Raw genomic sequence first — 25,359 nt, forward strand, 5'->3', positions numbered from 1 at the left:
GCCTTTCAAATAACGATACCAAGAGAATGAATAAAAATTAATAATAGGAGTAAATTAGAAAGTTGTTTAAAATTGTATGCTCTGTCTGAATCATAAATGAAAGAATTTGGGTTTCATATCCCTTTAAGTGAAGTGATTTTTTTTCACTCATTATGAAACATTATATAATTGATCATTCAGTATATTTTTTGAACAATTTATAAAATGCAAGTGATAGCTTTCATACAATAATAATATGTTCACATTTTTATAAATATGTTTTGAGTATTGCTAGAACCAACCTTAAAGAGTAACGCTCTGTGATAGAAGGTCCCTTTCTTGATTTTGCCTATTGGTATTACATTTCTCTGCAGTTTGAATTTCAGTTCACTTATGTGCAGCTCCCAGTCAAATTCATGGAGTTGTTTAACTGGACCACCCATCTTCTCTCCAACAAACCTTAAAAAAATTAACAGATCGATCGTTTTTCAGATGTTTGTGACATTTTTGAAGTATCATTGAAAAACAAAAGTAGCTATTTGCAAACTGCCATTGAGTGATTGCTGCAATTATACTCAGCTCATTAAATGAATTAAAATGGAAATGTATGCAGTCATTTAGACATCTTGTCTGTTCAATTGCATTTTATGTAAGATTAAAAGCCTACATAAAAGCTTAAGATGAAATCAATTTTAGTTTAAAAACGGCAGAGATTAAACAAACATAATGATTATGCAGTTTAGAAGCAGAGGGGATATATGCTCAATTTTAGGATCAAAAGTGAAGAGTTTGCTAATCTTAAAATGTGTCAATGCATAACCTTCAGAATTAAGAGCTTTGGCATCTTGATTGCCCTAACTGTATTTTTGGTGGTTATGAAAATAGCCATTTTTCTGCTTTAAAATCTACATATAACTATTATTTAGAGTAAAATTATCCTCACACTTTTCTGACTATCTGTTTCTATAACATTTTAATAATTTAACAGGAAGTGAAATTCATATTTTAAACATCATACGAAACAAACATTTGAACCATTCACACAAAAATAAGCAGGGAAAAATTGTATTGTTAAGGTGCATCAAAAATAGTAAAATTCTTTGCCAAAAATCGTATATTAAAACAAAAAAGTAAAATTTGTATGTAATTTACACAGGAATAAATATGAACAGCGTAAATCATAATTTAAGTTCACTGGATGTGCAAAAATCACACTGAAATTTGTACTTATAAATACAAAAGGTAAAGCGTAATTGTTGTTTTTTTCGTAAAATGGGCTGAACATGGGCGTTCCATGGGCGTATATGAAAATGTCTCTCTAATCCCAGCGTAATTCGCACTGCAGATCTCACAATTAAAAGGTGGCAAGCTTTTCTCAAAACAAAATGAATACCCTAATAGAAAAACGCATGCATATGAAAATATAGGCGAATGTAAGATGCTATACTCAGAAAGCAGCGTAATGTGATTTATATTGGCTGCAGGATTTAATTTTAAAGTGCTCACTGCTAACTTTGGTCTAAGGAGCGAAGTGTTCCTATCCAGCGAGCTCCATTACTCCATTCAATAGGAGCCATCTTGCCACGAGCAGGAACTGTCCCTTTTTTACAATTATTTAACCAGGGCAGTCCAGTGAAAGTCAGCGAGAAAAACTAGGTTTGATCTGGCGAAGTTTATATCATCTAGCCCTTAGAATATATGTTTGGTATTTTAGCAGTACATTTTTCTTACATCTTTCTATCTAGAATATGGGGAAATTGATATAACATTTTCTCAAGCAATTCAGACTAAAACTGATTTTATCTAGTTCATTTTAATATAAAGCAGGTACATAATAAATAACAGAATTTATGCTTACCTGATAAATTACTTTCTCCAACGGTGTGTCCGGTCCACGGCGTCATCCTTACTTGTGGGATATTCTCCTCCCCAACAGGAAATGGCAAAGAGCCCAGCAAAGCTGGCCATATAGTCCCTCCTAGGCTCCGCCTACCCCAGTCATTCGACCGACGGACAGGAGGAAATATATATAGGAGAAACCATATGGTAACGTGGTGACTGTAGTTAGAGAAAATAATTCATCAGACCTGATTAAAAAACCAGGGCGGGCCATGGACCGGACACACCGTTGGAGAAAGTAATTTATCAGGTAAGCATAAATTCTGTTTTCTCCAACATAGGTGTGTCCGGTCCACGGCGTCATCCTTACTTGTGGGAACCAATACCAAAGCTTTAGGACACGGATGAAGGGAGGGAGCAAATCAGGTCACCCAAACGGAAGGCACCACGGCTTGCAAAACCTTTCTCCCAAAAATAGCCTCCGAAGAAGCAAAAGTATATAATTTAAAAAATTTGGTCAACAGGAACCTCATTCTTGAAGGCCCATGTGGAAGCCACAGCCCTAGTGGAGTGAGCTGTGATACTTTCAGGAGGCTGCCGTCCGGCAGTCTCAAAAGCCAATCTGATGATGCTTTTAAACCAAAAGGAAAGAGAGGTAGAAGTTGCTTTTTTACCTCTCCTTTAACCAGAATAAACAACAAACAAAGAAGATGTTTGTCTAAAATCTTCAGTAGCCTCTAAATAGAATTTTAGAGCACGGACAACGTCCAAATTGTGTAACAAACGTTCCTTCTATGAAACTGGATTCGGACACAAAGAAGGTACAACTATCTCCTGGTTAATATTTTTGTTGGAAACAACCTTCGGAAGAAAACCAGGCTCAGTACGTAAAACCACCTTATCTGCATGGACCAGATAGGGCGGAGAACACTGCAGAGCAGATAACTCAGAAACTCTTCTAGCGGAAGAAATTGCAACCTAAAACAAAACTTTCCAAGATAATAACTTAATATCTACGGAATGTAAGGGTTCAAACGGAACCCCTTGAAGAACTGAAAGAACTAGATTAAGACTCCAGGGAAGAGTCAAAGGTCTGTAAACAGGCTTGATTCTAACCAGAGCCTGAACAAACGCTTAAACGTCTGGCACAGCTGCCAGCCTTTTGTGAAGTAAAACAGATAAAGCAGAGATCTGTCCCTTCAGAGAACTCGCAGAAAATCCTTTCTCCAAACCTTCTTGTAGAAAGGAAAGAATCTTAGGAATTTTTATCTTGTTCCATGGGAATCCTTTAAATTCACACCAACAGATATATTTTTTCCATATATTATGGTAAATTTTTCTAGTTACAGGCTTTCTAGCCTGAATAAGAGTATCTTTTTAAGCAAACCCTCTAACCTTTAATCCATAGGATCTTGAAAGCACAACTATCTTCTATAGGAATAGAAGTGCGTTTGTTTAGAGTAGAAACCGCCCCCTCGACCTTGGGGACTGTATGCTATAAGTCCTTTCTGGGGTCGACTATAGGAAATAATTTCTTAAATATAGGGGGAGGACAAAAGGTAAGCCGGGCCTTTCCCACTCCTTATTTACTATGTCCGCCACCCGCTTGGGTATAGGAAAAACATCGGGGGGCACCGGAACCTCTAGGAACTTGTCCATCTTACCTAATTTCTCTGGAATGACCAAATTGTCACAATCATCCAGAGTAGATAATACCTCCTTAAGTAGTGCGTGGAGATGTTGTAATTTAAATTAAAAAGTTACAATATCAGGTTCTGCTTGTTGAGAAATTTTCCCTGAATCTGAAATTTCTCCCTCAGACAAAACCTCCCTCCTGGCCCCTTCAGATAGGTGTGAGGGTATGTCAGAACAGATATCATCAGCGTCCTCTTGCTCTTCAGTGTTTAAAACAGAGCAATCACGCTTTCTCTGATAAGTAGGCATTTTGGAAAAAATGCATGCAATAGAATTATCCATTACAGCCATTAATTGTTGTATGGTAATAAGTATTGGCACACTAGATGTACTAGGGGCCTCTTGTGTGGGCAAAACTGGTGTAGACACAGAAGGGGATGATGCAGTACCATGCTTACTCCCCTCATTAGAGGAATCATCTTGGGCAATATCATATCTATGGCATTATTATCCCTACTTTGTTTGGACATTATGACACAAATATATCACATATATTTAAATGGGGAGACACATTGGCTTTCATACATATAGAACATCGTTATCTGATGGTTCAGACATGTTAAACAGGCTTAAACTTGTCAACAAAGCACAAAAAAACGTTTTACAATAAAACCGTTACTGTCCCTTTAAATTTTAAACTGAACACACTTTATTACTGAATATGTGAAAAAGTATGAAGGAATTGTTCAAAATTCACCAAAATTTCACCACAGTAACTTAAAGCCTTAAAAGAATTGCACACCAAATTTGAAAGCTTTAACCCTTAAAATAACGGAACCGGAGCCGTTTTTACATTTAACCCCTATACAGTCCCAGGTATCTGCTTTGCTGAGACCCAACCAAGCCCAGAGGGGAATACGATACCAAATGATGCCTTCTATAAGCTTTTTCAGTGGTTCTTAGCTCCTCACACATGCATCTGCATGCCATGCTTTCCAAAAACAACTGCGCATTAGAGGCGCGAAAATGAGGCTCTGTCTATGACTAGAAAAGGCCCCCAGTGAAAAAGGTGTCCAATACAGTGCCTGCCGTTTTTATTAAAACAATCCCCAAGATTTAACAACTATTAAAAGTAATAATCTGCCAAATATACTTAGTAAAGTAATCGTTTTAGCCCAGAAAAATGTCTACCAGTTTTTAAAGCCCTAATGAAGCCCTTTATTCTTTTACTTAAACTAAGAAAATGGCTTACCGGTTCCCATAGGGAAAATGACAGCTTCCAGCATTACCGAGTCTTGTTAGAAATGTGTCATACCTCAAGCAGCAAAGTCTGCCCACTGTTTCCCCCAACTGAAGTTACTTCATCTCAACAGTCCTGTGTGGAAACAGCTATCGATTTTAGTAACGGTTGCTAAAATCATTTTCCTCTTACAAACAGAAATCTTCATCTCTTTTCTGTTTCAGAGTAAATAGTACATACCAGCACTATTTTAAAATAACAAACTCTTGATTGAAGAACAAAAACTACATTTAAACACCAAAAAACTCTAAGCCATCTCCGTGGAGATGTTGCCTGTGCAATGGCAAAGAGAATGACTGGGGTAGGCGGAGCCTAGGAGGGACTATATGGCCAGCTTTGCTGGGCTCTTTGCCATTTCCTGTTGGGGAGGAGAATATCCCACAAGTAAGGATGACGCCGTGGACCGGACACACCTATGTTGGAGAAAAGTTTATTAGGTGCCAAAATGGTTAAAGCAAACAGAGGAAAATGCATGTTTATACACAGCCAGTACTGAAGTATCTATTGCTCAATGCCTAAAAGGGACAATTAATACAGTTGCTGTACTGGCTGGTAGGGACGAGCCTCCAAAATCCTGACAAAAAAAAATAAGGTTATTCCAGTGTTCTCCACAGACAATTTTGCTAGCCAGGTGGAATTATGAAGTATCCAGGTGGGGAAAGCGTAATACTATGTAAAACGTTTTATTTTATTACTTAAGCTATCAAAAGCACACATTAATTGCACACAATTTATCTTAAATTGATTTAATGATAATTTGTTCAACAAACATTAATATTAGTTCATTTTAGCATAATCTTGACTTAAATTGTTAGCTTTGTGGTCAGTAAAATCAGCAAGCAGGTGTGACCAATTTAAAAGGTCCTCAGGGAAAAACTATAATATTCACCAATTTTTTAAAACATGATAGATTTTAAAAGATTTACGGTTCACATGGAACAACATACAATGTCCAATGGGACAAGACATGCTTTACTGAATCTTGTTCACACCTCCACAGCATGAGAGGTTTAGGAATCTGTGCTATTGTGTGCATTTACAAGCAGCATATTTTTACACATGAGAATCATATAATTATAATGAGCGTATATGTAACTTACTGTGCAAGAGACACGACTTGCTCTTTAATCTGTAACAAAGGTAATATTGTTTTGGAAGCCTCAGAAATATAACTGTTTAAATCCTGGTCAAATGGTAGGAGCCATTGCTGCTTTTCTATTGTAATTTCTGCTTCTATATTAGGTTGTTGAATCTCCTCTTCTCCCTTTGGTTTCTCTTCATCTTTTTTTGACTTAGATTTCCCTCTGCTGAAATTTGCAATATTATCATAGTTAAAATCAATTTAAAAAATATTTGTGGATTGTTATTATTTTTTGTGTTTTTCACAAAATTAATCCTAACTCAAAAGAAATTTTTGTTTAAAAAAAAATAGAATATCTTAATTTAGGCAATTTTGAAATGTCTTGATTGTTAGTTTAGCAAAAATATCTACATAGTAGTTCCTTAAAAATCAGATGCATTAAAACATGTTACAAATTAACATTATTTACTAATATGTGCTTAAGGAAAAATCTAAAAAATATATAGTTTTCCTACCAATCTATCCAAGAAATTGTTATTATAAGACATGGCTACTCATGGCTGTGTAATTTTAATTGTACACATGTATGCACTTTATTTTTCATTTTGTATGTCATTTAATAAACTATATGGATTTATTTTTACAATCAGCCATATTTGTTGATAATAAAATAAAATATACACATACCGCTAGTACTAAGATATTTATCTATCCATCTATAAATATATGTATACAGATATATATATATATATATATATATATATATATATATATATATACAGTATATATATATATATATATATATATATATATATATATATATATATATATATATATATATAAATAAGCAGGAAGAAAAAAGGCACTCACTTAAAAAGTAAAGCTTAACATTTAATGAATCACATTAAAAATGCATGACGTTTCGGGAGCATTACACCCCCTTTCTCAAATGCATGATACAGCTGTTGAAAAGATACAAAAGCGGTATATATATATATATATATATATATATATATATATATACACACACACACGTATTGGAGAGGACCTTGACGTGGTACCTGAGCTTGTCCCATTTGGCCAGATGCGGTGACTAACCTTTCCATTTTTGCTTTTAAATCTTAGCTGAGAGCTTGTAAGTGAGTGCTGGGTTTTCTCTGTGTGTTGTATTAATTTGTTTTGTAATTTTCCCTATGGTTCTTGCACCCAGACCTGTCTGGGGTTAACTGCTTGTGGCTCTGGGGACAGCACAGCTTCCTGTGAGTGCCAGTGGCACCCAGGGCTGAGCATGTTGCAGGGTCATGGGATGTGTACCCGGTCCGGTATGAGAGTGCAGTTCCCTTCCGTGTTTTGTATATGTCTAGGGTGGTTACATATTCCTGTGCACCCTTCCCTTGTTGTCAGTTTGTTTGGATTTGAAAGCTTGCATTGTGTGGCTGTTTTAGGGTCTCAGGTATTGGAGAGGACCTTGACGTGGTACCTGAGCTTGTCCCATTTGGCCAGATGCGGTGACTAACCTTTCCATTTTTGCTTTTAAATCTTAGCTGAGAGCTTGTAAGTGAGTGCTGGGTTTTCTCTGTGTGTTTTATATATATATATATATATATATATACACACACACACACACACACACACACACATTTTTATATTTATATATAAGTTCATTGTCCTTAGAGACTTGTAGGTGGGAGAGTGACAGCAAGCTATGTTTTTAAAACTTTAAAGGGACACTGTACCCAAAATTTTTCTTTCGTGATTCAGATTGAGAATGAAATTTTAAGCAACTTTCTAATTTACTCCTATTATCAAATTGTCTTCATTCTCTTGGCATCTTTATTTGAAATGCAAGAATGTCAGTTTAGATGCCGGCCCATTTTTGGTGAACAACCTGGGTTGTCCTTGCTGATTGGTGGATAAATTCATCCACCAATAAAAAAGTGCTGTCCAGAGTACTCAAACCAAAAAAAAAGCTTAGATGCCTTCTTTTTCAAATAATGATAGCAAGAGAACGAAGAAAAATTGATAATAGGAGTAAATTAGAAAGTTGCTTAAAATTGCATGCTCTTTCTGAATTACAAAAGAAAAAAAATTGGGTTCAGTGTCCCTTTAATTTATTTCAATAATTTTAATTTTAGAGTGTAGTTGAACATTTCCTTAACTAGGTTATAAAAAAAAAAAAAATATTGACTGGTAAAAATAATGTTTGTGAAAACATAAAATTGAATGTAGTTTGTAATGTTTTAATTAAATATGAAATAATAAAAATTTATATTTTATTTTCAATTTTAACAAAACAGAAAAAAACACCAGTATTTTAATATACATTATTTTTACGGTAAATTGCATTTCTTTGTCATTCGGATTCATAATAAATTTAGGGGGGGGGGGAACTGTTGTTAAAGCAAACAGATTTATTTCTGAAAAAAAATAATTCAAAAATATTTTGCAAAGTATCATTATCTTCTCAAGGGAATTAAGGATATTTTCTATAAATAGGAGCTGTCAGTGTATTATGATTCACTGAATTATAAAAACAAATGTGTTACAATGAATTCCTGGATTTCATCACATCCAGCCAAGCTGTTAGAATGCACATCTGATTCACATTAGACATTCATTAATTTATGAAAAAACACAGTCAGACACAACCTATGGCACATATGTCTTTCACTAAGTGATTGCTGAATGCTCTAGAAAACCGTAAGTGATTTTACATTGCACATGTTTTCTATTAATTAGTAAAAAGCAAAAACATCTGCCAGGAGAACACTTGGCCATGTTAAATATGCTTCAGGGTCTTGGGTGGCTCATAGGAAAACACAGTAACTGTGCTTCAGTGACATAAAGATTGAGTTCAAATGCTCTTATGATGCTGTGTATGTTGAAAACTCAAATTGTAAGAGAGATTGTTGGAGCACTGGGAATACTCAGTGCTAAAACCATGATACATTTTGTCAGTACCTTAGAAAAGTCTGTTGTTGACTTGTAAAGCAGTACCAAGCAAGACAAGATATGTTGGTCTGACAAGAACAGGTTAATATTACACAGAAACAGTATGTGCTGACTGTTCTATCCACTGTGAATATTTTGCTCACAAAAACTAGACACACATAATTCTTTTCATGTCCCTTGCTGATTTTCTCCATTCCATACTTCTTCTAAATTAATCCCCCTTCTCTATTTTAATTTATTTTATTTTGTCTTTCCTGACACCGTTTTCCTTGTCTCTGAGATAAATATTGCAAACATGTAAAGTGTGCTGATTAGATCAAGTTACATACAAGCTGAGTTTCTACATTTAATCTCAGTCATAGGCTACTTGGAATAAATATAAAGTGGAATTATTACACTGTGTTATTGTAACTTTTTGTTTATGTTATTTTTTTAGAAGCATATTAATTATTATTATTATTTATTCATAAAGTTCCAAGAGGTTCTATAGTGCTGACCAGTAACTATAGTAACCAGAGAGATAACACAGTCAGGGCCGGACTGGGAATAAAAAGCAGCCCTGGAAAAATATGAAGAGCAGCCCTATTTTCCATTGAGTAGGTAGAATGCACATGCCCCATTTTTCTCAAAGGGGATTACAGGGATACCCCTTCCCCAGAATTAAATTGTATTACTTTGTATTAAATAAAAATGCCAGATTGATTTTATAAAGGCACCCTACAACCCAATTTCATCCATTAATCCCCCTTTAAATTGAGTTCCAGCCCCAACTGCTGCAGCCCACCGGGAAATCTCCTGGTATCCTGGTAGGCCAATCCGGCCCTGAACACAGTGGTAATGCAAATATAATGGAAGGTTTTTACAAACCATAGAAGTACATTTGTATGGTAACTTTTACACATTACCTAATATTTTTTCCATATTTTTCTTTTCTTACTATTTTGTTAAGGATATTGAGTTATATATTAATATATTAGAGGGACATTAAAAACTAAATACAGTTTGTGCGCTACCCTCTAATTATGTGTGCTGCCATTTTGGAACCTATATTACAGTTGCTAATCATATGCAAACATATTAGCAATGGAATGCAGTGAAAGCTAGATTTTGCAACATGGCTGCACCTATGACTAGAGGGAGCTGGGTAATAACTTTAATACTATGCTTATAAAATGTATTTAGTATTTAATATAATTTTTCTAAGGCCTCCAATAAAATCTTTATCGTATCCATTTAAAGTGCACCCCTTTATTTATTACAAACAAATTATTTGTAAGAGTAATAACTGCCTCTATACAAAAGCCATTTTTAATTTTATGAGCTATTTATAATAAAAAAAAACTTTTTTAATTAAAAATCCATCTACATCGTTCTCCTGAAGCTTTCTTTTATTTTTGGAACATGCACACTAGAATGTAATAGCTTTCCAAAGCTTATGTGTAGGTAGCTACTATTTTTACCAAATTTCTCAAATATAAACAATATGGGCTAGATTACCATTTGCGTGCTATTTAGCGATCCCGCTCGAGTCTAAACTTTGCTAGAAGTAAGATTTTTTACACGCAGAGTTAGCATGTGTATTACAGGTTGAAAGTAAAACTTTTGCGCAAGAGCGAAACCAGACGCGCGATAACCTCAGGAATTGTGACCACGTTGATTTTTTCTTTCTATAGACTTTAATGTAGAGCGCAGAAAAAAAAAACTAGCAATTGTCGCTAACCCACTAACCTGACAGGAGTTATTAATATTTCACATTACAATGTTCTCCACATACAGGAAATTGTATTTTATGTTAAATACATATTTCTATATACAGGTAGAAACCCCTTTATCCAAACTGCTTGGGACCAGAAAAGGTTTGGATTTCGGAATAGTTTGGATTTTGGAATTTTTGCATCTGTAAAATGTGACAGTTTGGAGAGTGGATGGTACCGTGGCCTGATATTCAAAAGCTCACCGCTCAGGTCAGATGACATCTCAACAGTACAGAGAGGTCCCTAAAAAATGTTAGAAACAGAAATTTTAATTTGAAGATGTTTATCTCACTATTGAGGGTTCTTGATGTGAAGGAGAGACACCTACATTACACTATAAAGTCTAAAAAAAAAATCCCAAAGATTTAGCTTGATTTCTCTCCATGCCGACAAGCTTTTGAATATCAGGCCCCACGTGTAAACAACTTCTTAGGTAATTTAGGCAATATTTGCATGTCATTATACAGCAACCTAAAGGTACATTTATAACATAATACTTTTGTATACATTGTACTCTCAGAAAGATAGTACAGTACTGTAATCAGAAAGATAATATTTCTTGTTTTAAATAAATGTATTTGCATTTTAAATCACAAAAAAACAAACCAAAGACACAGTCAGAGAAAATTGAGTACTTACATATGAATTAAAAAGTTTGGATGTCAGAATAGGTTTGGATTTTGGAATTCTGGATTTGGGGATTGGTACTGTATATCTGTATATACCTATATATCTATTCCTATATATATATATATATATATATATATATATATATATATATATATATATATATATATATATATATATATATGATTTGATATATACTTATGTTAACATTATCATATATATATATATATATATACAGTATATATATATATTTATTAATAGAAATTATTGGGGGGGGTTTCTATGTGAAGAACATAAGAATGTAAAATATTCTTTAGATTTTTTTTACACTATCTATAATATTTTTTAATATTTCTCATTAATATTTTTTAATATTTCAATAAGATAACTATGTTTTCATGTGCATTAATCCAACACTGTGTTAGACCTACATTGTGAAACCCGAAGTTTGTTGCGCTTATTTTACATTCCTATTTTCTTCACAAAGAAAAAATGTTATTTTTTATTATTAAATATATATCCATATATATTTGAAATTTTGGGGATGGAACCAAATCTAAATAATAGCTTATGTCATTTATGCAACATATAATACAGCATATAAATCTAGCCTAAATTTCTAAAACTTTTGTATACACAGTACCCTCAGAAAGACAGTACTGTAATCAAAAAGGTAATATTTTTTGTTTTAAATAAATATAAACTATTATTTGCATTTAAGAACACACAAATCAAACAAACTAAATATATAGGCAGAGAAGATTGTGACTTAAAGGTAGGGAAAAACATGCACTAATGAAAGGTTCACCTGTATTATGATTGTACACATTCTGCACAACCCTATTTATAGACTGACTGCTTTGCCCCCCCCCCCCAGCCCTTGGGCTCTGGTGCTACTGCACATGCTGCACCAATGGTAGTGCCGCCCCTGATTAGTGTAACTCTTTATTTTAAAGTATTTATGTTGCGTTTGGTGCAACTTTTATTTTAACCCTAGCCCTTTATGCAAGGTCTTCAGTTGCAATAACCCGACACATGTTTTATTAGATTGCGCTTGAGCGAACACATTTAGGGGCCAATTTATCAATGTCTGTCCAACATGATACAATGTAGCGTATCATGTCCAACAGACCTCGATGAATGCCGACAGCATACTCTGTCGGCATTTAACATTGCACAAACAATTCACCAGAACTACTTGTGCAATGCCGCCCCCTGCAGATTTGCGGCCAATCGGCCAAGAGCAGAGGGTGTCAATCAGCCCGATCGTATAGGATCGGGTGGATTGCAGACTGCAGCCTCAGAGGCAGCGGACCAGTTATGGAGCAGCAGTCTTAAGACCGCTGCTTCATAACTGCTGTTTCCAGCTAGCCTGAAGGCTCACGCGGAAACAGGGGCATCAAGCACCATTCGGAGCTTGATAATTCGGCTCCCTAGTTTCAACTGGTAATACGCACACAAAAAATTGCTCATGATATTCTTATAGCACACGTTAACGCGCAACTTGTAATCTAGCCCTATAAGTTTTGTATGGGTAGAAAAAAGATCTGAAAGCAATGTCTAAATGCAAGGAGAAAAAAAAAGTCTAAAAACAGGTACAGGGACATGCAAGGTTTTGACAATTTCTATGATTAACAGACTAATCATGAGAATGTGATGGCATGTCCTCTCCATTCTGATATTCTGGAATTACTGTGTTATTAAAAGACCACCTTGCTGTGCTTAATTATGAAGGCATATGATTAAAAACATTATCCAGACTGCAGACCAGAATCTTATGTCTGTTGGACCAAGTGTTCTTCTTGCCCCATTGTGCTTCATAATACTTATAGTATTGCATCTTTTTTTCTATGTTGGCCTCATTTCTTCTTTGCTGCTTGATTGCTATGTGTGTACAAAATATAGCCCCCTGCACATTCAGTATTCTCACTCTCTATCCACTTTAATATCTCTTTAGGCATCACCGATTCCAGAGAAAGCTTTCGGAAAGATAGATTTTTCTCTCATGACTTTAGGAAATGTAGAAAGTATTAGAGAAGCTGTGAGCTGAGTCATTTTGATTACTCTTCTCTGATGAAAGTAAAGATTCAGAAGACAGGAAATGAAAGCAGATTAGTATTCTGTATAATCCTGGTATTATTCTCTTTGTATTAGATGTGAGATCTATTTCCTCATTAATTATGTAATTGAAACTTAAGAGTTGTTGCCTATGCAGCCAATAACTGCCAATGACCCCATGCATCAGTTGGTATTAAACTGACAAATATTTTGGGTGCACCCACTGTAGTATAGGCCTCGGTATTTGTTGTTGATATCTCTGGACAATGTGTCTGCAGGTTGCATATTCAGAAATGTGATACTAATAGATTCACCAGCTCCGGTAGCATCATCAAGAGATCCATAGTGGAGTAATTATGACCTTTGCATTGGCCTACATATTTTAGTTAGCTGAAGCCTGGTGTAATACAATGGATTAGCATGAGCAGAGTTTCATCTCCAAAGTTGTTAGCACCTCTAAATGAACATGTTGGCAGTAGTGCATATTGTTATTGATGAATTCTGGTTATTAGTTTAAAAGACTTCAATGTAAAACATGATGAGTTCCTTAAAGGAACAGTAAAGTCACAATTAGACATAGACAGAGCATACAATTTTAAACAACTTTCCAAGTTACTTCTATTATTTCATTTTCTTCCTTCTATTGCTATCCTTTGCTGAAAGGTTTACCTAGGAAAGCTCAGGAGCAGCAAATAACCTAGGTTCTAGCTGCTGATTGGTGGCTGCATATAAATACTGATTGTCATTGGCTCATCTATGTGTTCAGTTAGAAAACAGCAGTGCATTGCTGCTCCTTCCTCAAATGATACAAAAAGAATAAAGCAAATTATATAATAGAAGTAAACTGGAACGTTGTTTAATTTTTTGGGTTTCATGTGCTTAAAATAGGTTGTCACTGTATAATGATTGTAGCTCCAGTACAATGTAGGCCCTTATGTTTTTAGCTTTAGTTCAGCATTTTAGTGAGCAACTGCCCTTTGTTGGGAGGAAAGGTTATAGGTTACTGTCAGAATACCTAAATATCATTAATTATGAAATGAGAACAGGAGAAAATCCCATGACTTTAAATGGTGGAGATGTCTCTGTAACTCTAACCCTTTTGTGTACATCAAATCAATCTCAATGCACTGCAACCCTCTCTGGCAAGCTAGGGGTTAATCCCAGCCATAATGCGGCAATTTCATGTTCACCACATAAAGCCGGAGACAATCTACCCTGTTTGACAATTACAGAGGCAGTTTTAATGATGGTGATCAGAACCGGGAGCTCCAGGTGGTTGCTTCAGTTCGTTATCGCCCACACTCTTTTGATGGATTGTTTATCAGAATCCGTTCTATTACTTCACTACGTAGCTTATCACGTGCTTATGAAATGAAAAGGAGTGTGGTTATGCCTTTCTTTGTACTCATGAGCCTTTGTTAAATAACAACTAATGTTATTAAAGGGATATGAAACACAACCTTTTTCTATCATGATTCAGATAGAGCATGTTATTTTATACAACTTTCGCATTTACTTCTGTTATCAATATTTCCTCATTCTCTTGGTATCTTTAGTTGAAATGCCAGGATTATGATTAGGAGCCGGCCTATTTCTGGAGCACTATATGGCAGCAGTTTTGCAAGAATGTTATCCGTTTACAAGAGCACTAGAGGGCAGCACTATTTCCTGCCATTTAGTGCTCCAGACACTTACCTAGGTATCTCTTCATTACAGAATATCGTGGGAACTAAGCAAATTTGATAATAGAAGTAAATTTGAAACTTTTTTTAACCCCTTAACGACACGCGTCATACAGGGTACGTCTTGCACAAACTGGTCTTTAAAGACCAGCGACATACCCTGTACGACGTTAGGGTTGAAAGCGGCTGGAAGCGATCCTGATCGCTTCCAGTCGCTTTCCGGTTATTGCAGTGATGCCTCGATATCGAGGCATCACTGCAATAACATTTTACCCCATCCGATGCAGAGAGAGCCACTCTGTGGCCCTCTCTGCACCGGACATCGGTGGCCGCAATCGTTGGTGGGTGGGAGCCGACGTGGGAGGCGGGTGGGCGGCCATCGATGAATTTCTAAGTGCAGTGGTGGGCAGGATCGTGGGCGGATCAGCTAGGGGGCACGCACGGACGCGCGCGTGCACGGGGGAGGCGGGCGGGCGCGTGCACGGGGAGGGAGCGGGTGGGAACCATTACACTATGGAACAGTTAGTTAAATTTAGAGGGAGAGAGGGGGAATAAATATTTATTATAAATAATCTAAGTGATCTGGGAGGGGGTGGGGCTTTAGTCTTTAGGGGGGGGAAGCTACACTACAGAAAAGTGGGGGGAAAAATTAAAAATATTTTTTTTTTGTAAACTGTAAGATGGTGCCCAATAATGTAGAGGGGGAGGGTTAGAGAGCTGTTTGGGGGGGGGGGGATCAGGGAGGTTTGGGGCTAAGGGGGATCCTACACAGCAGCGTATGTAAATATGCTAAAAAAAAAAAATGAAAGATACCTTTTATTTTAGTACTGGCAGACTTTCTGACAGTACTTATGATGGCGGGGACAATTCTGGGGTGGGGGAGGGAAGAGAGCTGTTTGGGAGGGATCAAGGGGTCTGATGTGTCAGCTGGGAGGCTGATCTCTACACTAAAGCTAAAATTAACCCTGCAAGCTCCCTACAAGATCCCTAATTAACCCCTTCACTGCTAGACATAATACACTTGTGATGTGCAGCGGCATTTAGCAGCCTTCTAATTACCAAAAAGCATCGCCAAAGCCATATATGTCTGCTATTTCTAAACAAAGGGGATCCCAGAGAAGCATTTACAACCATTTGTGCCATAATTGCACAAGCTGTTTGTAAATAATTTCAGTGAGAAACCTAAAATTGCGAAAAAATGTAATTTGTTTTTTAATTTGATCGCATTTGGTGGTGAAATTGTGGCATTAAATATACCAAAATGGGCCTAGATCAATACTTTGGGTTGTCTACTACACTACACTAAAGCTAAAATTAACTCTACAAGCTCCCTACATGCTCCCTAATTAACCCCTTCACTGCTGGGCATAAAACACGTGTGGTGCGCAGTGGCATTTAGCAGCCTTCTAATTACCAAAAAGCAACGCCAAAGCCATATAAGTCTGCTATTTCTGAACAAAGCGGATCCCAGAGAAGCATTTACAACCATTTATGCCATAATTGCACAAGTTGTTTGTAAATAATATCTGTGAGAAACCTAAAGTTTGTGAAAAAGTGAACAATTTTTTTTATTTGATCGCATTTGGCGGTGAAATGGTGGCATGAAATATACCAAAATGGGCCTAGATCAATACTTTGGGATGTCTTCTAAAAAAAAATATATACATGTCAAGGGATATTCAGGGATTCCTGACAGATATCAGGGTTCCAATGTAACTAGCGCTCATTTTAAAAAAAAGTGGTTTTGAAATAGCAAAGTGCTACTTGTATTTATTGCCCTATAACTTGCAAAGAACATGTTAACATTGTGTATTTCTAAACTCAGAACAAAATTTAGAAACTATTTAGCATGGTTGTTTTTTGGTGGTTGTAGATGTGTAACAGATTTTGGGGGTCAAAGTTAGAAAAAGTGTGTTTTTTTCCATTTTTTTCCTCATATTTTATAATAATTTTAATAGTAAATTATAAGATATGATGAACATAATGGTATCTTTAGAAAGTCCATTTAGTGGCGAGAAAAACGGTATATAATATGTGTGGGTACAGTAAATGAGTAAGAGGAAAATTACAGCTAAACACAAACCCCGCAGAAATGTAAAAATAGCCCTGGTCCTTAAGGGAAAGAAATTGAAAAATGGCCTTGGTCCTTAAGGGGTTAAATTGCTGTGCTTTGTCTGAATCAAAAAATAAAATAAATAGGCACGCCTGTTATTTTATAAGCTTGTTATTTTAGCATTAAACAAAGATAATAAATGAAGCCACACATTAGTGAGCTAACAAGCTTTGAACCTATTTGCATATACCTGGGTTTATTTTATATATATATGTTTCAGGTGAAGGGCATGTGAAATGATGATAAAGGTGCTGCTAAAGCAGAAATCTGTGCTACTTAACTGAATGCTGTTTGCTGTTGCTGTGTAAGTATCTAGATGTATTGTAAGTGGCACTGAAATAAAGGACAACTCTGTTGACCAATGTCCCTATTAGAAATCAGCAAAGATAGTGAAGAGAACTAAGGGTAAGAAATTGTATGGGGAAATGGTCTTCTCTGCACCTCCCTATTGGTTAAAAACTGAAAATGTTGTCTACCTTGGAGGTTTGTCCTTGTAACTGTTTCTGCTGACAGATGGAGATCGGGCAGAAAGAGGTTCCTGTTTCTCTTCTGTTACAGAACAATCTAATATACTGAAATTAAACAGAGAAAATAGAGAAAAATAAACATAGTTATTAATAGACATTAAGACATAAAAATCTTATGTGAAAAAACTTCCTGCAGAATAGTTAAATTCAATAAAGTCTATAGAGTGCATTTACTATTTCCATATTGTACCTGCTGTCCTGTTACCTTCCAGTACTAATGCCTGCTTATTGTACCTGCTGTCCTGTTACCTTCCAGTACTAATGCCTGCTTATTATACCTGCTGTCCTGTTACCTTCCAGTACTAATGCCTGCTTATTGTACCTGCTGGCCTGGCACCTTCTAGTACTAATGCCTGCTTATTGTACCTGCTGACCTGGCCTGTTACCTTCCAGTACTAATGCCTGCTTATTGTACCTGCTGTCCTGTTACCTTCCAGTACTAATGCCTGCTTATTGTACCTGCTGACCTGGCACCTTCTAGTACTAATGCCTGCTTATTGTACCTGCTGGCCTGGCACCTTCTAGTACTAATGCCTGCTTATTGTACCTGCTGGCCTGGCACCTTCTAGTACTAATGCCTGCTTATTGTACCTGCTGGCCTGGCACCTTCTAGTACTAATGCCTGCTTATTGTACCTGCTGGCCTGGCACCTTCTAGTACTAATGCCTGCTTATTGTACCTGCTGGCCTGGCACCTTCTAGTACTAATGCCTGCTTATTGTACCTGCTGGCCTGGCACCTTCTAGTACTAATGCCTGCTTATTGTACCTGCTGGCCTGGCACCTTCTAGTACTAATGCCTGCTTATTGTACCTGCTGGCCTGGCACCTTCTAGTATTAATGCCTGCTTATTGTACCTGCTGACCTGGCCTGTTACCTTTCAGTACTAATGCCTGCTTATTGTACCTGCTGTCCTGTTACCTTCCAGTACTAATGCCTGCTTATTGTACCTGCTGTCCTGTTACCTTTCAGTACTAATGCCTGCTTATTGTACCTGCTGGCCTGGCACCTTCTAATACTAATGCCTGCTTACTGTACCTGCTGGCCTGGCACCTTCTAGTACTAATGCCTGCTTATTGTACCTGCTGGCTTGGCACCTTCTAGTACTAATGCCTGCTTATTGTACCTGCTGGCCTGTCACCTTCTATTACTAGTGCCTGATTATTGTACCTGCTGACCTTGCACCTTCCTATTGTACCTGCTGTCCTGTTACCTTCTAGTACTAATGCCTGCTTATTGTACCTGCTGTCCTGTTACCTTCTAGTACTAATGCCTGCTTATTGTACCTGCTGACCTTGCACCTTCCTATTGTACCTGCTGTCCTGTTACCTTCTAGTACTAATGCCTGCTTATTATACCTGCTGGCCTTGCACCTTCTAGTATTAATGCCTACTTATTGTACCTCTTGGCTTGCACCTTCATATTGAACCTGCTGTCCTGTTACCTTCTAGTTCTAATGCCTGCTTATTGTACCTGCTGACCTGGCAACTTCCTATTGTACCTGCTGTCCTGTTACCTTCCAGTACTAATGCCTGCTTATTGTACCTGCTGTCCTGTTACCTTCCAGTACTAATGCCTGCTTATTGTACCTGCTGTCCTGTTACCTTCCAGTACTAATGCCTGCTTATTGTACCTGCTGGCCTGGCACCTTCTAGTACTAATGCCTGCTTATTGTACCTGCTGTCCTGTTACCTTCTAGTACTAATGCCTGCTTATTGCACCTGCTGGCCTGTTACCTTCTAGTACTAATGCCTGCTTATTGTACCTGCTGACCTTGCACCTTCCTATTGTACCTGCTGTCCTGTTACCTTCTAGTACTAATGCCTGCTTATTATACCTGCTGTCCTGTTACCTTCTAGTACTAATGCCTGCTTATTGTACCTGCTGACCTTGCACCTTCCTATTGTACCTGCTGTCCTGTTACCTTCTAGTACTAATGCCTGCTTATTATACCTGCTGGCCTTGCACCTTCTAGTATTAATGCCTACTTAATGTATCTCTTGGCTTGCACCTTCATATTGAGCCTGCTGTCCTGTTACCTTCTAGTTTTAATGCCTGCTTATTGTACCTGCTGACCTGGCAACTTCCTATTGTACCTGCTGTCCTGTTACCTTCCAGTACTAATGCCTGCTTATTGTACCTGCTGTCCTGTTACCTTCTAATACTAATGCATGCTTACTGTACCTGCTGGCCTGGCACCTTCTAGTACTAATGCCTGCTTATTGTACCTGCTGGCCTGGCACCTTCTAGTACTAATGTCTGCTTATTGTACCTGCTGACCTTGCACCTTCCTATTGTACCTGCTGTCCTGTTACCTTCTAGTACTAATGCCTGCTTATTATACCTGCTGACCTTGCACCTTCCTATTGTACCTGCTGTCCTGTTACCTTTTAGTACTAATGCCTGCTTATTATACCTGCTGACCTTGCACCTTCCTATTGTACCTGCTGTCCTGTTACCTTCTAGTACTAATGCCTGCTTATTATACCTGCTGACCTTGCACCTTCCTATTGTACCTGCTGTCCTGTTACCTTCTAGTACTAATGCCTGCTTATTATACCTGCTGGCCTTGCACCTTCCTATTGTACCTGCTGTCCTGTTACCTTCTAGTACTAATGCCTGCTTATTTTACCTGCTGGCCTGGCACCTTCTAATACTAATGCCTGCTTATTGTACCTGCTGGCCTGTCACCTTCTATTACTAGTGCCTGCTTATTGTACCTTCTGACCTTGCACCTTCCTATTGTACCTGCTGTCCTGTTACCTTCTAGTACTAATGCCTGCTTATTATACCTGCTGACCTTGCACCTTCCTATTGTACCTGCTGTCCTGTTACCTTCTAGTACTAATGCCTGCTTATTATACCTGCTGACCTTGCACCTTCCTATTGTACCTGCTGTCCTGTTACCTTCTAGTACTAATGCCTGCTTATTATACCTGCTGACCTTGCACCTTCCTATTGTACCTGCTGTCCTGTTACCTTCTAGTACTAATGCCTGCTTATTATACCTGCTGGCCTTGCACCTTCCTATTGTACCTGCTGTCCTGTTACCTTCTAGTACTAATGCCTGCTTATTGCACCTGCTGCCCTGTTACCTTCTAGTACTAATGCCTGCTTATTGTACCTGCTGACCTTGCACCTTCCTATTGTACCTGCTGTCCTGTTACCTTCTAGTACTAATGCCTGCTTATTATACCTGCTGGCCTTGCACCTTCTAGTATTAATGCCTACTTATTGTACCTCTTGGCTTGCACCTTCATATTGAACCTGCTGTCCTGTTACCTTCTAGTTCTAATGCCTGCTTATTGTACCTGCTGACCTGGCAACTTCCTATTGTACCTGCTGTCCTGTTACCTTTCAGTACTAATGCCTGCTTATTGTACCTGCTGTCCTGTTACCTTCCAGTACTAATGCCTGCTTATTGTACCTGCTGGCCTGGCACCTTCTAGTACTAATGCCTGCTTATTGTACCTGCTGGCCTGGCACCTTCTAGTACTAATGCCTGCTTATTGTACCTGCTGGCCTGGCTCCTTCTAATACTAATGCCTGCTTATTGTACCTGCTGGCCTGGCACCTTCCTATTGTACCTGCTGTCCTGTTACCTTCTATTACTAGTGCCTGCTTATTATACCTGCTGGCCTGGCACCTTCTAGTATTAATGCCTGCTTATTGTTCCTACTGACCTTGCAACTTCCTATTGTACCTGCTGTCCTGTTACCTTCTAGTACTAATACCTGCTTATTGTACCTATTCATATTGAACCTGCTTATCATGAATCAACAGAAAACACACCCCTGACACATGTGCTCTAATGAATAATACGAGAAAAAAAATACTTTGCATAAAACCTAGTCATTATGTATAGTCTTAGTAGTTGCATTATGCAATATTTAAAGGAACAGTTTACCCTTTATTTTCTCCCCTTTAACGTATTCTTAATGATCCATTTTACCTGCTGTAGTGCATTAAACAGTTTACAAATAACTTATTTACCTTTATATTGACATTTTAAATAGCTGTTTTTGCCTGTAGTGTCCCTAACTATACTGAAAGATTTTATACTTAAGTATAGGCTATAGGAAAGCTGTGTAAACATAGCTTGCAGAATAAATTATGCTCCCAGAAGAAGGAAGGAGAGTAATAACATGTTATAAAGAAGTATTTGTGTGCACAGAAAGTCATAAAATAAGACTGATTTCCCTGCAAGCTCAGCCCATTTTAAGGAGTTGTGGTTTCAAAGAACAAAACCAAGTACTTCATATACAGAAATAAACCTAAATAAGCCATTTCTCATACATTTTATACTGTGTAGCTGGTATAGCAAGTTTTTGGAAACACATAAAGGAAAAAACAATTTTACAGTACACTGCCCTTAAAGTAACTGGTTATTAAAACAACAGATTAAACTGAAGTCCGTACCCTGTTTTTTCTTTGGGAGCACTTTGAGAATGTGAAGATGAAGATCTTGCAAGATTAATTTCCTGGTTTTCATCAACTGGATACCGCAGAGCAGTAGTGCTAAAATTACAGAACCATTTCACGACCAAGTGGTCATGTTTAATTAAGCCCTTCATTTTGACAATTTGAACAAATTCAATAATCAACACTGCATTCATTAGAAAAAGCATATTCAGCTAATTACTTTAGAGGGATCTATAAACTGCTCTGCTCTAGAGTCAATTATATTGTTTCTTTTAAAATATACAGTAATTTTTCATGGCATTGCTATTTAGCTGTGAGAATTTACAAAGATCACTTTTGCCACAATTGTAAAAAAACAAACAAAAAAACTCCACATAGAAATGGCAAATAACTGCAGTAAATATTTAATTAGAAAGTTGTCTCAGTACATATCCATTTTAATTGATGCAGACTGAATTTCATGCTAACAAAAATATATATGGTTTTTTTCCAGTAGAAAAGTATAATATTATATACAATTAATCTTTATCTGTCATTTTAGTGTTTGATAGTAATTAAAATGTACTCATTTCAGAACTGGTATTTAGGGGTAAAACATGTTTTGTATTACTTTACTAAATTCAAACGCTTTTTTTTTCTTTCAATTATAACTTATTTTCATAAAAAAATTGATGTTAAAAAACTAACTGCAACATCGGTTTTTAGTATTCCCTCCACCCAGTCAAGCTTTTTTGGTCTGGTCAGTAGTATGTGCATAAGTTATATGCTTAGTTGATTCTTCTTCTGTAGAGTCAAAGGGGCGTATTTATCAAGCTCTGTATAGAGCCTGATGTCCTGTGTTTCTGGCGAGCCTTCAGGCTTGGCGGAAACACAAGTTATGAAGCAGGGGTCTAAAGACCGCTGCTCCATAACCTGTCCGCCTGCTCTGAGGTGGCGGACAGACATCGCCAGAAATCAACCCGATCCATTACGATCGGGTTGATTGACACCCCCTGCTAGCGGCTGATTGGCCGCGAAACTGCAGGGGACGGCATTACACCAGCAGTTCACAAGAACTGCTGGTGCAATGATAAATGCCGACAGCGTATGCTGTCGGCATTTATCGATGTGCAGCGGACATGATCCGCAATATCGGATCATGTCCGCTCGCACAATGATAATTCAGCACCAAAGTCTGTATCTGAGAAATACACTTGCCTAGTCTGGGGTGACTTAGATCTATTTTTACGCCTATTGCGTCCTCCCTTATAAAAGAAAGGTCTCTTATTTTTAATAGTGGGCCAGCGATATATGTTGCCACTAGAATAATCCTGGCTATAGCTATTAAATTTATTTAGTTTAAGGGAATCAATGTCAAGCTTAATTTTCGAGGTAGTGGTTTTCAGTAAAGAATCCAATTTATGATATTCAGTGTGATCTATGAACTTGTTCATGTCTCTCTGTAATTCAGCATTTTTTTGTCTTTGTACTGCTAAGGTCTGTGTTTTGTGTTCAATTAATAATAGTACTAATCTTAATGAACAATCAGTTAACACTGCATTCCATCTATTTATAAAGTCAGGGTCAATAACCAGAAATGTAGGAATTTTTTTAATTCTAAGGCCAAGAGGCACCATGTTTTCAGAAGAATATTTCTCAAATAGACGTATGTCCCACCAAGTTTTATACTCTGCAATTAGAATATCTTCCATTTTCTGAAAGATATCACTAATGCTATAGGTTCTTAAATTAGTATTAAATAGATCTTGTAAGGAAGGACGTGATATATCAAAATGACCAATTGGTTGCAGAAAAAAAGAAGAAGAATGTAATTCAGCAGACTGCATAGTAACTGATAGGATAAGTAAATCAAAGCCTAAATATAAGAAAAAAGCTACAGCATAAACTAATGACTTTACCATCACTTTAATTTGTGTTTAGCGTAACTATTTGGATCACTTGACGAGTTATTCCGTCACATCAATAAAATAAAGATTTATAATAACAGCACTGTATCTAATATGCTGTGTATAGGAAACACAACATCCCCATTCTTTGAAGAAATTTCTGGAAAATGTGTAAAAAAAAAAGCTGCTGCTGTAAATAGCAAGACTTATCTATAGATCATATTAACAGGACTATGAGCATCGTATTAATTAATCATATGAGCCAATTGGAATCGCACATTAAAGTGAAGGTAAACTTTGGTGAATGAAAGCCGTTTTTTAAAAATTCTATTAACAACAGGGGCACTTTCATTCATCAAAGTTTACAAAGCAGCCGTTTTGTTAAAAAAATTACCTTTTTTTCTTTTCACAGCTAGAGCAGCTTCCCCCACCTAGAGATCCTCTATTCACACATCAGCAATGACTAATCCTGCTTCCTCCAATCACAGCATGGCCTCAGGCAATGACTACCCTGGGGGGAAAGCTGTGATTGGAGGAAGCAGGATTAATTATTGCTGACGTGTGAATAGAGGATCTCTATGTGGGGGAAGCTGCTCTAGCTGTGAAAAGAAAAAAAGGTAATTTTTTTAACAAAACGGCTGCTTTGTAAATTTGATGAATGAAAGTGCCAATGTTTTTAATAGTATTTTTTAAAAATGGGCTTTCATTCACCAAAGTTTACCATCACTTTAACATATATCTTATTTGCACATTGTGAGTTATCGAGTCAAAGAAGCCTACACAGTTCTTCTTCTATTTCAAAAATGATGCATACATAAATAAATAAATATAGGATACATCAAGGGGTACAAAGTTGCAAAAGGATGAAAAGGAATTATATAAAGGTATTGTAATGATGCCCCTGCTCCACACAAGCATATCCAACACAAATGATTAATCTCTGGTAAAGTAACATATCCAGCTATGAAAATCTTGTAATTTTCCTCCATAACTTGGTAAATCCAACTGTTTTATTTTACTAAGCAGCTTTCCTAATCAACATACCCATGTTGCCTTATCAGACTGGATCCAAAGAACTCTCTCACCTCAGTCTAACTAACCTTTTCACAGCTCACTCAAGCTTTAAAGAAAATGTATTCCTACCCTTTCATGGCCATATTTTGAGGTTTTCCGAACTGGAGCACAGGTGAAATATTCAGCTAATTAGTAAGGTCATTTTAACTGCTCTCATCCAAGGTAATCCTGAAAACCTGGCCAGTTGGGGATGCTTGAGGACAGGTTTGAAAAACAGTGTGCTAGAGGAATTCAGACTATAACACCATCACAAATTTACATATTAAAGTATCTTGGAATTAAAAAAAATGGCTGCAGAGATGGCCAAAGAGAAAACTACAATGTCCTACACCTCAAATGTAAAAGAAAAGCAATCTTTTGTTGAAGTAATACACTACAGGGAGCTAGCTAAGTACATCAGGAAAGAGGCATATATGTGCAGCCACCAATCAG

The 25,359-nt window shown here is 37.1% G+C and overlaps 1 protein-coding gene across 1 annotated transcript in view; it reads right to left on the minus strand.

Annotated features, from left to right (window-relative positions):
- Positions 1-25,359, minus strand: part of ARMC3 (armadillo repeat containing 3) — a 126,926-nt gene that overhangs the window by 11,241 nt on the left and 90,326 nt on the right. Inside the window, exons 17-20 of the mRNA XM_053715698.1 lie at positions 21,965-22,063; positions 17,497-17,592; positions 5,854-6,060; positions 282-438 (exon numbers count right to left, since the gene is read on the minus strand). Coding sequence (XP_053571673.1) covers positions 282-438; positions 5,854-6,060; positions 17,497-17,592; positions 21,965-22,063 — 559 coding nt within the window. The remainder of the gene's footprint in view (positions 1-281; positions 439-5,853; positions 6,061-17,496; positions 17,593-21,964; positions 22,064-25,359) is intronic.

The sequence above is a fragment of the Bombina bombina genome, chromosome 5, assembly GCF_027579735.1.
Source record: "Bombina bombina isolate aBomBom1 chromosome 5, aBomBom1.pri, whole genome shotgun sequence".
Taxonomy (NCBI): domain Eukaryota; kingdom Metazoa; phylum Chordata; class Amphibia; order Anura; family Bombinatoridae; genus Bombina; species Bombina bombina.